The sequence below is a fragment of the Bactrocera dorsalis genome, chromosome 2, assembly GCF_023373825.1.
Source record: "Bactrocera dorsalis isolate Fly_Bdor chromosome 2, ASM2337382v1, whole genome shotgun sequence".
Classification (NCBI taxonomy): Eukaryota; Metazoa; Arthropoda; class Insecta; order Diptera; family Tephritidae; genus Bactrocera; species Bactrocera dorsalis.
The window spans coordinates 106577655-106592434 of NC_064304.1; the positions used below are offsets into that span (position 1 = coordinate 106577655).

The following is a 14780-nucleotide window of genomic DNA, read 5'->3' on the forward strand; positions in this document are numbered from 1 at the left end:
ACAGGAGCCAAAAGAGAATTTGCCGCCAATAACGACAAAATGTTTCCGTCGTTCCCACGACAGTCGGGTCTACGTAAGTGGAACAGACCCGGACTTTTATTCGGCCAAACAGTGCCAAATTGGCAGGATCTGCCGCTACAACAACAACAACGACGTTTGAACGTCGACTTAGTTGCGATCGCAATAGCAATATAAAATCACAGTGATTTAAAAATAGCAATCACTGAAATCACAGATATCGAAAAATCACAATATCGCTCATCTCTAGTAGCTTCACAGGAATAAAGAATTTCATTGATATCCCAAACTATTTTTGTTTTATTTATTTTGTAATGCTCTTATTAAAAACCCTGTTAGTTGTATCTGAGCATAAATATTAAATTGATTGGCAATATTTGATATAAAATAACGCACGCTATTGATCAATTTTCCGCCACATTTCGAAGGAAATAAGCCAGATATGGTCCTCATCTGAGAAGAGAATTTTTCGATGAAAGTTTTTTATGTTTTTTTTTTGAGAACCGTGAATTTGCAACATGCCGCGATGAAATTGCAAACTTTACTGAACATACAGACGAAGCTTGACATAAATAAGTAAACAAACATAGCCGCCAGCTATCCAAATCACGTCATCCCTATTGGTTAAAGCTATAATTTTATGTGAGCGCCAAAAACTACTAGCTAAAACCGTACCGATCACCTGTCGTATTTTCGGACACTTTGAAAGTCGTTCGACCTCAACTACGCAACAAGAATTCTTCTGACAGCCGTTTGGACTTAATGATCTATTAACAGAAATTATCGCACAAAGTCGTTCTTATGGCTTTTGACCAGTGCTACTTTTGGTTAAGCCAAAGACATTCCAGGGATTGGAAATTCGAATAATCTCAAGAGTCGCACTACTAAAACTATTCCTCAAACGTCGAATTACCCATCGATTCAATATAACCGGGCAACTATTTCCTGTTTACAGCTGCACTATAATTCATAAGCAATGCGCGCCGACACGCGCGAGGCAACAAATATTGAAATGCTTTTAACAACGGTGTTTTATAAACATTGTTATTTATGTACATATACATATACGCATGTGCATTAGAGCGGGTCGATTTAGAAAGAGCCAAAGAACGGAAAAATTGCGTATGCTGGAAATATTCTTCGGATCATTCCGAGAAACTTTTCCTAAGAGACTACTGATCTGAAACCGGCTTCGAGCCAGCGATTTTTAAGGTGAAATTTAAAAAGTCTGTATAATCGGTTGCATGGAAGATGTGTGATATAGTTGTCCGATCTTGCTGATTTCGACAAACGATCAATAGAATATCAAAGTGCAACTATGGAGAAGGATGGAGTTATGTGTAGAAGTTCACGTAAGTGAAAAATGTTCTCTGAGCGCCATTCACTTGGGAGTGGCCAGAAACGATTCTTGTATATATGGCTCAACCATCTCACGACTTTCGGTCTTAGACCAACTATCCTCTGGGTAGGCAAAAAATAACCATTTGAAGGCGAGCGAAAGTGCGAAATGGGACCTGCAACGTAAAAAAACTACCGATAAAAAGAAGAAAACAGCCTCGGATGAGAGACACCCCTTTTGATGGCAACCCCTGAAAACTTGTTAAGGATTACGAATTAAGGGCATGCACATGGAATGCTCGGTCCCTTAATTGGGAATGTGCCGCTGAACGGCTGGTTGATGTCCTCGCCCGAGTGAAGGCTGACATCGTGGCCATCCAAGAAATGCGAAGGACGGGACTCGGACTGAGGCGAGTAGGTCCTTGTGTCATTTACTATAGTAGCCATATATAAGATAGTTCGCATCAAATCGAAGTTCTTCAACATATCGCTGATTTGCGCCCACGCCTCGACGGAATAGAAGAACAAAGTGACCAAAGATGTCTTTTATGAGCGTTTGGAACACACCTATAAAAGCTGCCATTGCCACGATGTCAAAATCGTGCTTGGCGACTTTATTACCAGGGTGGGCAAAGAAGGTATCTTTAGCACAATGGTTTCGAAATTCAACCTCCATGAGGAAACCACCCCAAATGAGTTGAGCGAGAAAAATGGCGGATCGACTTTGCCGGGAACCGAAATATTTTTATTTATAGTACTAGATTCCAGCATAAGAAAATACATTAAGCTACCTGGCTGTGACCGGATCGAAAAGCCACCAACCAAATCGATCATGTTTTTAACGACGGAAAACTCGTCTACAGTGTTCTAGACGTGCGTATGCTACGAGGATCCAACATTGACATCTTGATACGCACCCGCCTTTGTGCAGCAAAACACGCACATCAATCAAACATTAGGAAAGTTTGACGTAGACGTATTTTCCGCATACGTCTTTTCGGTTTTTTTTTTGCTACCTGTAAATCGACACGCTCTAATGTACATATGCATTATGTATGTATGTATGTATATTACATATATGCTGCTGGGGTTAACATGAAAATGTGTTAATTCTACCATTAAATTTCAACAGAAGTAACAATGAGCGCAACAACATAGCACAACAACAACACAATAGCAATATAATAGTAACAACAAAACTGTTAATCTACTTGTGTACGAGTGTCGTTTACACTTCGGCGCCACAAAAGCAGATTTTTCCAACAACAACAACAGCACACAATGAAAAGTAACAACAGCCGAAAAAACTCATCGTTTTACTAAAATTATTTGCTTCATAAATTTGTTAAATGGCTTTTTAAGAGTAATGCTTGCGAACAACTGAAAAGTAATAACAACAACAATAGCTGCCGAAATACCATGCGTTCGCGCTGCACTGCCGCAAAACTTCCCCAGCAGTCGTCGAGTACGCGCACTTTTAATTGTCATAGATACACATTGGACGAGCGACACCGCCAACTTGGACTACGCGCGCGATTTCCGACAAGAACAAGTGAAATATAATTAAAAAAACAAAAACGAAAAAAAAACAGAATTCAAAATTCAAAAACAATAAAAGGAACCAGATGCCAACGGCAGAGTAGCAGAGTGCCCAGCAATTTGAAGTGTCCGGCGAAACTTTCAGTTCGCGCTCGAAAATTTGCGTGAAATTAAATGAAATATTTTGTGGCTTATTATAAATGAGACGAATTTCGGCAAAGCGCGTTAAAAAATACAACAACAATAAATAATAATTACCAAACAAAAAGGGACATATTGACAGCAGCGTGGCTGGTGGCGTGTAAAAAACCGTAAATATTTTGTATACACACACATTTTCAGTGTGACAGCAGCAACATTGTTTGTGCAACATGTGGAAAAACTCTGTTTCAGTGTGTGAGTGTGCGTGCGTCGGTGCATTTATGTGTGACAGCGTCGTTTGAAGCGTTTGTGCAATTTCGCGCATGTATTGGTGGCATATTTTGTAAATTGCAAATCTTTTTTCCGCTTTGTTCAAATAAAAATTTACGCTTGATTTGTGGCGCGTAATGTTGCATATCGAATGACTGGCATATTTTATGTTCGCTGCTTGTAGCTGCCGGGCAGTTGGCGGAGAAATATTTTTTCGAATTTTTTTTTAATTTCTTCCTTTTTAAAGAGGCTACCACAGTGCTGAAGTATGCAATAATTTTCATTATTTTAAAGCGCAAATATCTTCAGCTTTGAGTGTGAACATTTCAAAATTTGTAGTGGTGAATGTCAATATACTTAATTATTAACAGACAACCGTTATACTGCACCTATGCCAATGATTTTTCAGTCCTCGAAACACTTTTTGGGATGACCTTCAGCTCCTTCAGCGTATTTGATTTACCTCTTCGATCGACTGAATACGGGTTCCAAGGAGCGGCAATTTCAGTTTGGGGAACAAGAAAAAATTACGCGGAGCCAAATCTGGTGAATACGATACCGACCCTTAATCGGGACGAGTCGATCAAGAATGCGTTTATACCCAAAATAACCACAAAAATCATTCTAACGGACTCGCGAGAGATGTTGAGATCTCTTTCCATTTCTTTCATACTTGCCTGATGATTTTCATGTACCATATTCTTCACTTTTTCACTTAAGATTCTTTCGGAATTTCATACAAACTATTGTCCGATACATGCGGTAAAGTCAAGCTGAAGTTCGAAAAAATAAAAATCAGCCATATGCACCGGAATCAGCAAATTTGGTGTCTGCGTTAAAGTTATTGCCCGATTTGGATATTATTTGGGCGTAAGATTCAATACCTTGAGGGGAAAGTTTTACTCTGATAACTTAATTAATGTTTGATTTGTATACCGTAAAGGGAAGGCTTTACTGTGGTACCACATCTAGGGTTGTCATCTGATTTCACCCCTTCTCAAAGTGTACGAGACCCCACATACCAAATTTTGTTAAAATTGTTAAAGTAGTACCTGCGATATAAGAATTAATCTAAAGGTGGGCCACACCACTTATCCAATTCCTACCCGTTCTGAAAAATAATCTTTCTTACTTGTGATATTTAAATTCTAAAATACAGACGCAATAACCTTGCATTGCGTTTTTCTACGCTTAGGAGCGGGTTCATCGTGTGCTGACCGCACTGATGACTGTCGATTAGACTTTGAAGTAAAATAATGGAGCCATGCTTCATCACAAAGTGGCGTATAAGTCGGGCTTATTACGCTTGAACACCTCCAAACACTGCTTCGAATCATCAAACGTCGTTGCTTTTGGTCAAAAGTGGGCTCGCGGGGCAGCCCCTTTGCACAGAGCTTTCTCATACCCAAATATTCGTGAATGGAATGATGTACACATTCAGTTTATATCATTAGAATGTCTGCTATCGCGAACAACTTCACTTTATGGTCATCCAATCATTCATTTGTGGCCTTTTTTGATATTTTCTTCGGTAGCAACTTCTTTTGGCCGTCTCCTGCGTTCATTGTCTTCGAAGCTCATTTGAACACGTCTGAAATTAGAATAACAATCCTTTGGGCTAATGTAACAATATTGAAAGCTTTCGCGAAATTTCAAAATCATAAATTGAAAAATTTAGTATGCAGTTTAGCAAATAAACAGCATATGTGTTATTGAATTTAGACAGAATTTGACGCAACTTTTCAGCAATTTTCATATCTAAATAGCACAAAAACATTTATACGGTATTATGCAAATATTTCGTAATAAATTTTATTACTTTTAGTCAAGTGCAGAGAAGTGTTGCGGCTATTTGGATGATTGAATGACAAAAAATATAAATTTCATTTGAATTATACATTAAAAACAACAAATAACAACATACTAAAAAAAGTACGAAAAACCAAATGATATTGGAAATTAATTGGAAAATCAATTTGAAAAATTGAATTTCCACAACGCGCGCAAAAAAGTGGTGTCAAACCGCAATTGAACTTAATCAAATTTTATATACGCGCAAACAAAGTGCAATATAAATTAGGAAGCGGCAATGAATTTGACACGGCCCACAAGACCCCTGAACCCGCCTGGGCACAAGCAGGGCCGCTGGCGAAGTGGGATCACACCATTTGTGGCTGTTGTCGGTGTGTTGATGCTTGTGTTGATGTTGGGCAATGCAATTGCACTTCTGATGAAATACCAAAACAACTACAACAACTCAGTTGCCAACGTTTTAAATTTAGATAACGCGACTAGCAGCAACAAAGTCAGTAGTCAGTTAGCCGGCACTGAAATTGCGATGGTTACGAACGAATTGACAACAACAATTAACGCGAAAAAGGAGATGAACAACAATAAAAACAGCTACAACATTTACAGCCATGAACAACAAAAACTTTATGAAATTAACGCCGCAACTAAGCTTGCTGCCGACACCATTGCCACACTTCGTCAGAATAATAATAATAGCAATTTGCTGGCTGCTCTTGCCGTCACTCATCTTAAAAGCTTTAATGATAATATACGCAATCAACGCTATGAATTGAATGGCCACCCAGCAGATGAGCCGCCAAAAATGCCGGTGGCAGCGGGTGTGGATATAACAACAGCAAATGAATCGGGCGTTAGAGCGTTGTCCAGTCTAACGGCAGCAAGGCGCGAGGAAGGCGTCGGTGCGGAGTACACACCTGTGCAACAACAGGAAAAACAACCAGGCCGTGGAAATCACGCAAATACCGAATTGCTGTTACATCGTCAAAAGCGTTATTTGATCTTTCCCGAAGGCAGCTCTTTTCAAATGGGTGCGTATTAGCATGATTATGATTTTTAACTTTATTGCATTTTATGATAACTTTTGCTTACTAATTCAAATTAATGAATACAATCTGAAATAATTGTCATTGAAAGTCAGGTGATGTCTACAGAGACTTTTTTATGCAAATATCAAAGGAACCTACTCTGGTTTGGACATCAACATTCAACATCTTTTAACTGATAGTGGCATTTACATACTATTCCGAACAAAAAACACCAAACTCAAATACTTTTCGTACTAAAGTCTTCCAACATAGATTTGGTCAACACGCCCTGCCAGAAAGTTCTATAGGTTGATCTCAAGTATCGAAAAACACCTTGAACCAATCTCAAAGTATTTATTTGTTCCATAGTTGATCCTAAAAGATAGATCGATTGATCAGCAGTCCTCTGTAAAGCCAGAAAACTTCTATAGTGGAATTTATAGTATCGAGAAGCCGCTTGAACTAATCGCAAAGTTGCTTAGTTGCTCCCTTAAGGTAAACTTGAATGCTAACACAGCCAGTGAAGTCAGAAAACTTCTAAAATTGAATCTCAAATATCGAAAAGAGCCTTGAAGTAATCGCAAAATTCCTTAGGCTTATTTCTATACCCACCGGAATGAAGGTGTGAGATCGAAAGTAGTTTCACCTTGATCTGACAAAAAAGGCAAAATCTAGAAGGATTATATCTCGCCCTCTTCCAATTAACTTCCACAATTGATATCTAGTTAGTAAGATTTGTAATCTTAAGCACCGATTGTACAGTAACCAGTGAAAAACTAACCTTTCCGAATACGAAAACTCATTAGACCTTTAAAGATTTTCATCTGTCCAGAATGATCCTGCTATTGCTCAACTTCTATCAATTCACTAGAAAAAATAGATATGAGATGTAGTCATACCTTAGTGAAACGGCTGAAGATAAAAGAGCCTCCCATACTAATAGTTAAACTGATGTATATACTTTCGTTCCAAGCTGATAAGCTTTACAATTTCATGCGACTCTGCGGTAGTTGGGCACCAACACATGTCCTATCTGGAAAGAAATCGATTAAGACTTACACCTAGAAGATTTTTTCGAGGGCGAAAGGTGGATTTTTAGAATATCTAAAAATATCTTTATCCCAACTTGTTATTCGGCTCGTATTAAAAGCTGGAATTATTTTTGAAAATGGACCCAAACTGTATTCGTCAAACGTTAGGTTTGACGAAAGTTTAGGTAAGCTGACGTCATGGTTATCAGTAGAGTGCATAGGAAACCATATCATATTGAATAGTCGAAGTGTCTTTAAGTTCGGCAGGTATGTTTTCCTTTCACACAACTTTATCGTAATTGTTTATTCACACTTTGAATCAACCTTTCGCTATGGTGTTTGAATAGATCCATCATCATAAATGAGGGGTCAGGGTTAGCAACGAATAAGAAGATAGTTTCAGGTCAATGAAAATAAAATCAATTTACATGTATGTATGTATGTATATATCTGTTTTAAACCTGTTGAAAATAATTCCTGTAGCTGTTGTTTTACCGCTGCTTATTTAAAGCAGTTAAGATGCGCTGAGATAATCGACGCAGGACACAAGGGTCTGAACACTCAGAGATCAGAACATCTTTTACCCTGTCTTTGCTTACACCTTAAGGAAGAATCAATGAGTGCATTTTTTCTAGATTACTTCGGACCTTTTAGATTATTCATAGACCAAATACTTCAGAAACAGTTGTCTTATATGGAATCTTTGGTTTTTTTGCTCCCAGTTTACTATATATACGAGTATATATATATATTATATATAAACCACAATATTCACTATCACTAAACGCACATATCATATTTATTTACTCATCTCAGTTTTTGATCTCATCATCGGAATGGTTGATTATACGAGTTATCTCATTTTGGGCATCACTTGCGCCGTCGCCTGGGAACTGCCGAGTAAACCGCCCAGTGAATTAATCGAAGAATTACATGACAAAGTAACGGAAGGCATTTACCCGCCGAGTGAAACAAAACCAGCAACGGAGGCAACAGCAATGCGACGCAATGACAGCACCGTGGTCGGTGATGGTATGGCGATCAGTAAATACGGCGTTGACGCTGATAGCATCAAATATGTGGATAATTCAAATGTGCCAGCGTACTACGATAACTTAGTGCAGAAGCCGATAGGCACAGCAGGATTGCTACAACCACCACAAACGCACGAGTTGCCACCTTTTAATGCCTTTGAAACGGCACATCAAACCAAACTCTTTCCTGTGCCCGCTACCAGTTACAGTGGCTACCATAAAGAGACGCCTAGTACCCGTGGTGACATTGTCAACGGTGCTTATAGGCCGATAAACTATTACGCCAACATACAAAGTGACTACAAAAACAGCAACGGCAACAACAAGTATTACAACCCTACGCACAAATACGGTTTTGCTGATAAAATTGCGAAGTCAAGTTACCATGGTGTCAGCGACAGCTACAACAAAAACCCCTTTGGCAATACAGCTGAGGGTGATTCAACAGATAAACTTCCAGTGAATGCCGCCAATCGGTGGCAGCAACATCAGCAGCCACAGTACAAAAAGTGGCAATCATGGCAGGATTATGACAGCAACTGGCTGTCATATCAGCAGCCACAGCAAAAGCATGCGAAATGGGCACAACAGCAACAACAATGGCAACAGCAGCAGCAAAAATGGTCAGCTCAGTCGAAAAATGTGCCGAAGGACAATTGGTGGTCGCGCAACAAGCAACAAGTCACGGACAGTTGGCGCATAAAGCAAGCCGATGGCTTGGCTAACCGGATGCGGTGAGTATTACTGGTATGCATTGGCGAAAGTATAAAATATAAACTAATTAAACTCGAGTTTCTTTGTAAGGCTTCTACACTTCCATTAATATAACGGCACTAATGAGAATTTACATCGAACAAAATTATTTAGCAAGTTTTGGTCGAGCGCCTAAAAGTTGTAAAACAACTAGTTTCTTAAATTAAGTGTAATATCTGTAAGTCTGAAACAGCTTCGATCTCAAGATCTGTTAATAAAATCTCCATAGAATTTGGTAATGTGATGAAAAAGTATGGTGAAGTTTGGAGCTTTGTGATACCAGAGTAGTCAGCCTTTATGATGCTTGTCGCGAATTTTAACAAGAAATGCTCCATTGTTTCTCTGGCGTCCTGTTCTGGACATATCCTGCAGTCTTCTCGGTCTGTCAGCCCAACCCTTCGGACGTGTGTCGCCACCCGACAGTGACCAATTAGTATTCCCATCATGTTCCAACAGTGCCTTCTATAGAATGTCAGTACGAATTTTGTGTACACCGTTCCAACGGGTTTTGATTTTCTTTACCATGTTTCCGTCGAGATCGTCGACAATCTTCTTTGGATCGTTTTCTATTCAGGGTTTCATCTTAACCTAAAGGAAAGATATGTATTTCAAAAATTCTCTTGGAAACCTCATATTTTTCTTCATTTCTATTATGGAGTACTTGATGTTCAAGCCGAAGAGTCATCACACCCAGTAAATGCCTTCGCTAGTATTGCAACATCGCCACATTCAAAGAGGAATCTGCGAAAATATGAATCTGGTTGCACGACTAATATTTTGAGGAACCACCAAAGCAACATCAAAACTTTTCAAAGAAAACAGCTTCAGGAACTCGTAATCCACTAAGGTTTAGAAATCCTAAAGGTTCACATATTTCTTTTTACTGATCTCCACGCATTTTTCGTCATTCTTAGCTATTCCAAATCCATACCTCGGAGTTCTGAGCATCACAATGGACAGGCGTCTCTAGTTGTTCAAATGAGACTATTCGTAGCCCCACACGAAATCAGCCTATTTACCTAACCTAACCTTAGCTACTCTAAACGGCAAAACTTAATCGACAAACTTTGTATTTCTCTCCCTAAACCCATAGTTCCCAACTTGAGCCGAAGTCATAAAAATTTTCACAGAAATCGTATTTTTATATAGTCTTTAGAGGTCGCATTCCGTATTTAGTATCGATTAATTAATATGTCACCAACATACATACATATGTGTCACCCCGTTTCTTCTTTTTACATCCCTTTTTTCTAAGGAACTTAGTTGTAATTAGAGCCGAAGATCCTTGTTTAATACTGCACAAGCTTTCGATTGATCCCAAAATTTTTTTCGAACCCGCCATTCGTCAAGTATCCTCAAGCGCATACATATACAGCTCTATAACTTTATCGGACAAAAACTGTCGTTATTTCCCACAGCATGCCTTCTGCTCCAATACCAACACGTCCGCCTGTGCTGACCCACGCACCGCCTAGTACCTATCCAAAACAATCGGAACCTACAATCAGCTCGAACGCCGAAACACTGGAAGGTCGCAGCTTTGATGGAGCTCAACGCCGCCTCCTCACAACACACCCAAAAGCCGTAGTTTACCCAGTTTTCGGGCGTCGACGTCGTAGGCGAAGCAGCATGCTTGCAGAATTAGATGACTTCGAGCATAAGCTGGAGCGTATACACTTGCGTGAGCAACTCCGTACGCGGCAAAAGCTTTATGGCAAAATTGAGAAACTCTATGAAACGTGAGTGGATGGAAAACCAGTTTTTCTCTATGAATTTTTTTTCGAACCATTTTTTTTTTAACTTTCAAACGAACATGACCACTTCATGTTGTAATATGTAGAAGTTGCATTTTTTCTTTCTCGTTTTAACCATTGCTATCATTTTCTTTACAGCCGCGGCATGAACGGCAGCGCTTGTGTGTTGCGTGCGCTTTGCGAAACTGGACAGCAGCAACAAAGCAACGAAGAGAACGCAGCAAAACCACAAAGTTTCATCACGGAACTATTGCGCGCCATTTTCGTGTTGCCCACAACTGGTGCAAGTGCAGGAGTTGGTGCCGGCACAGTGAGCTTCGAAGAGCCCGCACTCCATGCGACCGATTTACACATCATTGATCGCCCATACAGGGAGGCGCTGGCGCATCGCGGCAGCTGTTCGCAACTTTTTGCCATGTGTGAGCACAGCATCTGGGAGTGAAGTGGCAGCATAATAAATGATGAAAAACAAATATGAAGATGTGAAATACAAAAATAAAAAAAAATGTTACCAAACTGTCAAACGGTGGAGTTTCTTTAACTAGAATTGTTTTCGCTATGCAATGGAATTTTTTGCGCCAAATAAAAGTTCCAGTCTGGCGTTTTTTCTGCTCTTTCTCTTTTGATGTAATAAATATCATCCGATTTTTTTTAATTTTATTCATTTTTACGCAATGATTGTCCAAACATTCCCCATGGTAACCTTTAAGGTCTTAAATATTAAATAATTCTAAACTGCAAATTCAATATTTTCAATTCCTCTAGAGATAGGAGTCTTTGATCGCACTGAATGTTGTCCCCATCCCATTGCAGTAAAATTTAAAGAGAATATTTTCGAAGCTGTACCACATACTTAAAAAAAACACAGAAAATTCAAATTTAATGGAGAATGTTTCATATCATTCGAAAGAACATTCTTTGACATTTATTTTTTGAGGATTATCTCTTTCAAATGTTGGCCGCGTTTACGTCTCAGATGATCCATCCGTTGAGTCCAATTTTCAATGACTCGTTCGAGCATTTCGACTGATAACTGGCGAATGACATCCGTAATATTTTGCTTCAATGCCTGAATCGAAAGGGGATTGTCCGCATAGACTTTAGACTTTACATATCCCCACAGGAAAGAGTCTAACGGTGTGATATCAGACGATCTTGATGGCCAATGGACTGGCCCAAAACGTGAAATTATGTGCTCACCGAAGTCCATGGATTGATAGCTTAGTTTACATACTACATATATGACGATTATCTTCAGATAGAGGGAAATTAATTAGCTATCGATTGGTGATCAACCGCCATGTTCATTTCTTGTTCTAATACAACCATAAAAAAGTTTCCCAAAAAGCTTTAAGGTCAAATAACAGATACATTTCTTATTTGATTTAATCTTAAAAAGGAATGGTTATACAAGCGCAAAGGTAAAATTTCCTGCTGAAACTTTAGCGCTTTGATATCCGTAAGAATTAGGTTAGTTAGAAAATTATTAAGGGTTAGAAGAGGGTTGTCCAAAACGTAATGCGCAAGGGTCAATTTGGTTTAACGATGCGGCTCGAGCTCTCCACTCTATCTCAGTTGGTGTTTGTGCAACCACAGAATATGCCATTCATTGGCAGAATCATTATTGAATAAGTAAGTTCCTAAGAGTGGTGGCCCATACTTGAACAAATCATCCATTGACTTAGTAGACACTTGAAAGAAAAACCACAACTCGATAATGATAATAATTCCTAAATAAATTTTATTTAATTTTTCTAGCCTAACACAAATAATTTTAATAAACTTTCTTTGTATGTCTATGTGGTTTTACAGCAATCAGAAAAAATGATCATTGTCATACAATTCAAAGGAGTTCCGCCTCTGAATACCACCTTATTGGCCTTATTCTCAAGTTGTTGACATTAAAACTTGAGAGGTTTTGAAAGGCTTTGAATTTCATACCAATTAAAAGGCTAATAGAGTGGATATTAAAGGCAGACAGTCAACAGACCTACACTGACACACCTACACATATAGAAATAAACCAACAGCAATATTGCCAATGCAACAAGAGACAATTGCATTATATATATATATTTCTCTTGAAGCCCTTGCTTGGCAACGTGCAACAAATAACTGGTCAACTGTCTGGCAACGTATCAATACAAAAGTCATTGGCAAAGAGGAGCACGAGCACCAAAGAATGGTTAAGTACCATTGTGTAGTGGAAGCGTTTAAAAATAAATTCAAGCATGCTGCTCCATAGCTGAAACAGAGCGTCTGAAGGGTGAATATGGCAGGTTTAGAATTTCAAACTGCTGTAATCAAAGCTTTTTACACAATGGTTGTTAAAATATTGCAAGGAAGAAATTCTATACAAAAAAAGTTACATAAATGTGGATATATGTAACGCAGGGTTTCTCAACTTTTCTAAATAATTTTTAGGCTTGAGAAAAGTTTGTCTAAGTCATGTTTGTAGAGATATACATTTCTTTAAATAATTGCTGAAAACAAACTACTCTTCAGGTGAACAGTTAGTAACCTTCCCACCAAACTTCAAGAGCTTTAAATAAGTCACCATCGGTTTGTGAGGCCTAGAGTAGGCCTGATGGAAATAATCTGCTTATAGTAGCTGATTCCAGCCTATTCGACGAAACACTTAGCAAAAGCTTCATCTCCATCAATACTGACTTGTTTGCGACGACGCATCGCAGTTCGACCGCAACCATTTCGCTTGACATTGTCATAAGTGACCCTCTTTTTATCACCAGTAACCATCCACTTCAAAAATCGATCGATTTTTTTGAGATTCAGCAGCGTTACATAGATGGAAATTCGGTCCGTATGCAGTCTTTTTACGTGGTTTAAACGCTCTTAAGAAATCTAAATAGTACAGCTCATCGTTCCATCGAATGCGTTATTCGCCGTGGCCAATGCGCAAAGGACCATAAATCTTTCGCAGAACCTTTCTCTCGAAAACTCGTAACGTCGACTCATCGGTTGTTGTCATCGTCCAATCCTGCACCATATATCAGGACGGAGTGACTTATAGAGTTTGGTCTTTGTTCGTCGAGCGACTTCTCATTTGCCTACTCAGTCCAAAGTAGTACCTGTTGGCCATAGTTATTCTGCGTTGCATTTCGAGGCTGACATTTTTGTTGGTGTTAATAACAATTTCAAGATAGACGAAATTATTTACGACTTCAAAGTTTTGACGTTCACAAGTGACGTGGGCGCCCAGTCGACTGTTTGTTTGATGACAGGAAAAATTTTGTCTTGCCTCGTTCTCTACCCGACATATTTACTTTGCTTCCTTATCCAGTCTGGAGAAAGCAGAACTAACGGCGCGAGTTTTGAGGCCAATGATATCTATTTATATCATCTTTTTACGCCAGCAGCTGTACACCTTTATAAAATATGGTTTCTGCAGCTCGAATTATTTTCTCCAAGAGTAGATTGAAGAAGTCGCACAATAGAGAGTCGCCTTGTCTGAAACCTCGAACGGCTCAAAGAGGTCCTTCCCGATCCTGATGGAACTTTTGGTATTGCTCAACGTCAGTTTACACAGCGGTATTAATTTTCCGTGGATACCAAATGCAGGTATAGCGGCATAAAGGCAGCTCCTTTTCGTGCTGTCGAAAGCACCTTTGATATCGATGGTGGTGGATGTCGATTCTTCACGCGTCTTTTCCAAGATTTGGCACGTGGTAAATATTTTACAGTTGTTGATTTACTAGGCCTTAAGAAACACTGATAAGGTCCAATAAGTTTGTTGAATGTACGCTCGATAGAACCTTATACGAGTATGCGATCTTGAGGAGGCTTATCCCACGGTAATTGGCACAGATTTGGGGGTCTCCCTTTGTGAATTGGGCAGAACACACATAATTTCTTCAGTTCTTTGCCGCCGTGTTTGAATAGCTCGGCCGGTAATCCATCGATCCCCTTCAAATTGTTTATAGGTTATGTAGCAGCGTAGTATAAAGGGAGTTGTACCCGCAGCTATGCTCAGTTTGGGAAGCACTGCCAATTCGCATATACAAATAAATGCAATAAATGCTGGCAAAAATTTAGTAAACTACAGCT

At 39.2% G+C, this 14780-nt stretch overlaps 2 protein-coding genes across 3 annotated transcripts in view; one reads left to right on the forward strand and one right to left on the reverse strand.

The window, feature by feature from the left end:
• Window positions 1-14780, reverse strand: part of LOC105232961 (uncharacterized) — a 99642-nt gene that overhangs the window by 46148 nt on the left and 38714 nt on the right. The window lies entirely within an intron of this gene.
• LOC105232972 (uncharacterized) lies at window positions 1676-11546 on the forward strand. The gene is made up of 5 exons (XM_011214892.4): window positions 1676-3206; window positions 5132-6146; window positions 7991-8942; window positions 10380-10700; window positions 10854-11546. The coding sequence occupies exons 2-5, from the start codon at window positions 5396-5398 to the stop codon at window positions 11155-11157; spliced, it is 2328 nt and encodes a 775-aa protein (XP_011213194.2). The 5' UTR covers window positions 1676-3206; window positions 5132-5395; the 3' UTR covers window positions 11158-11546.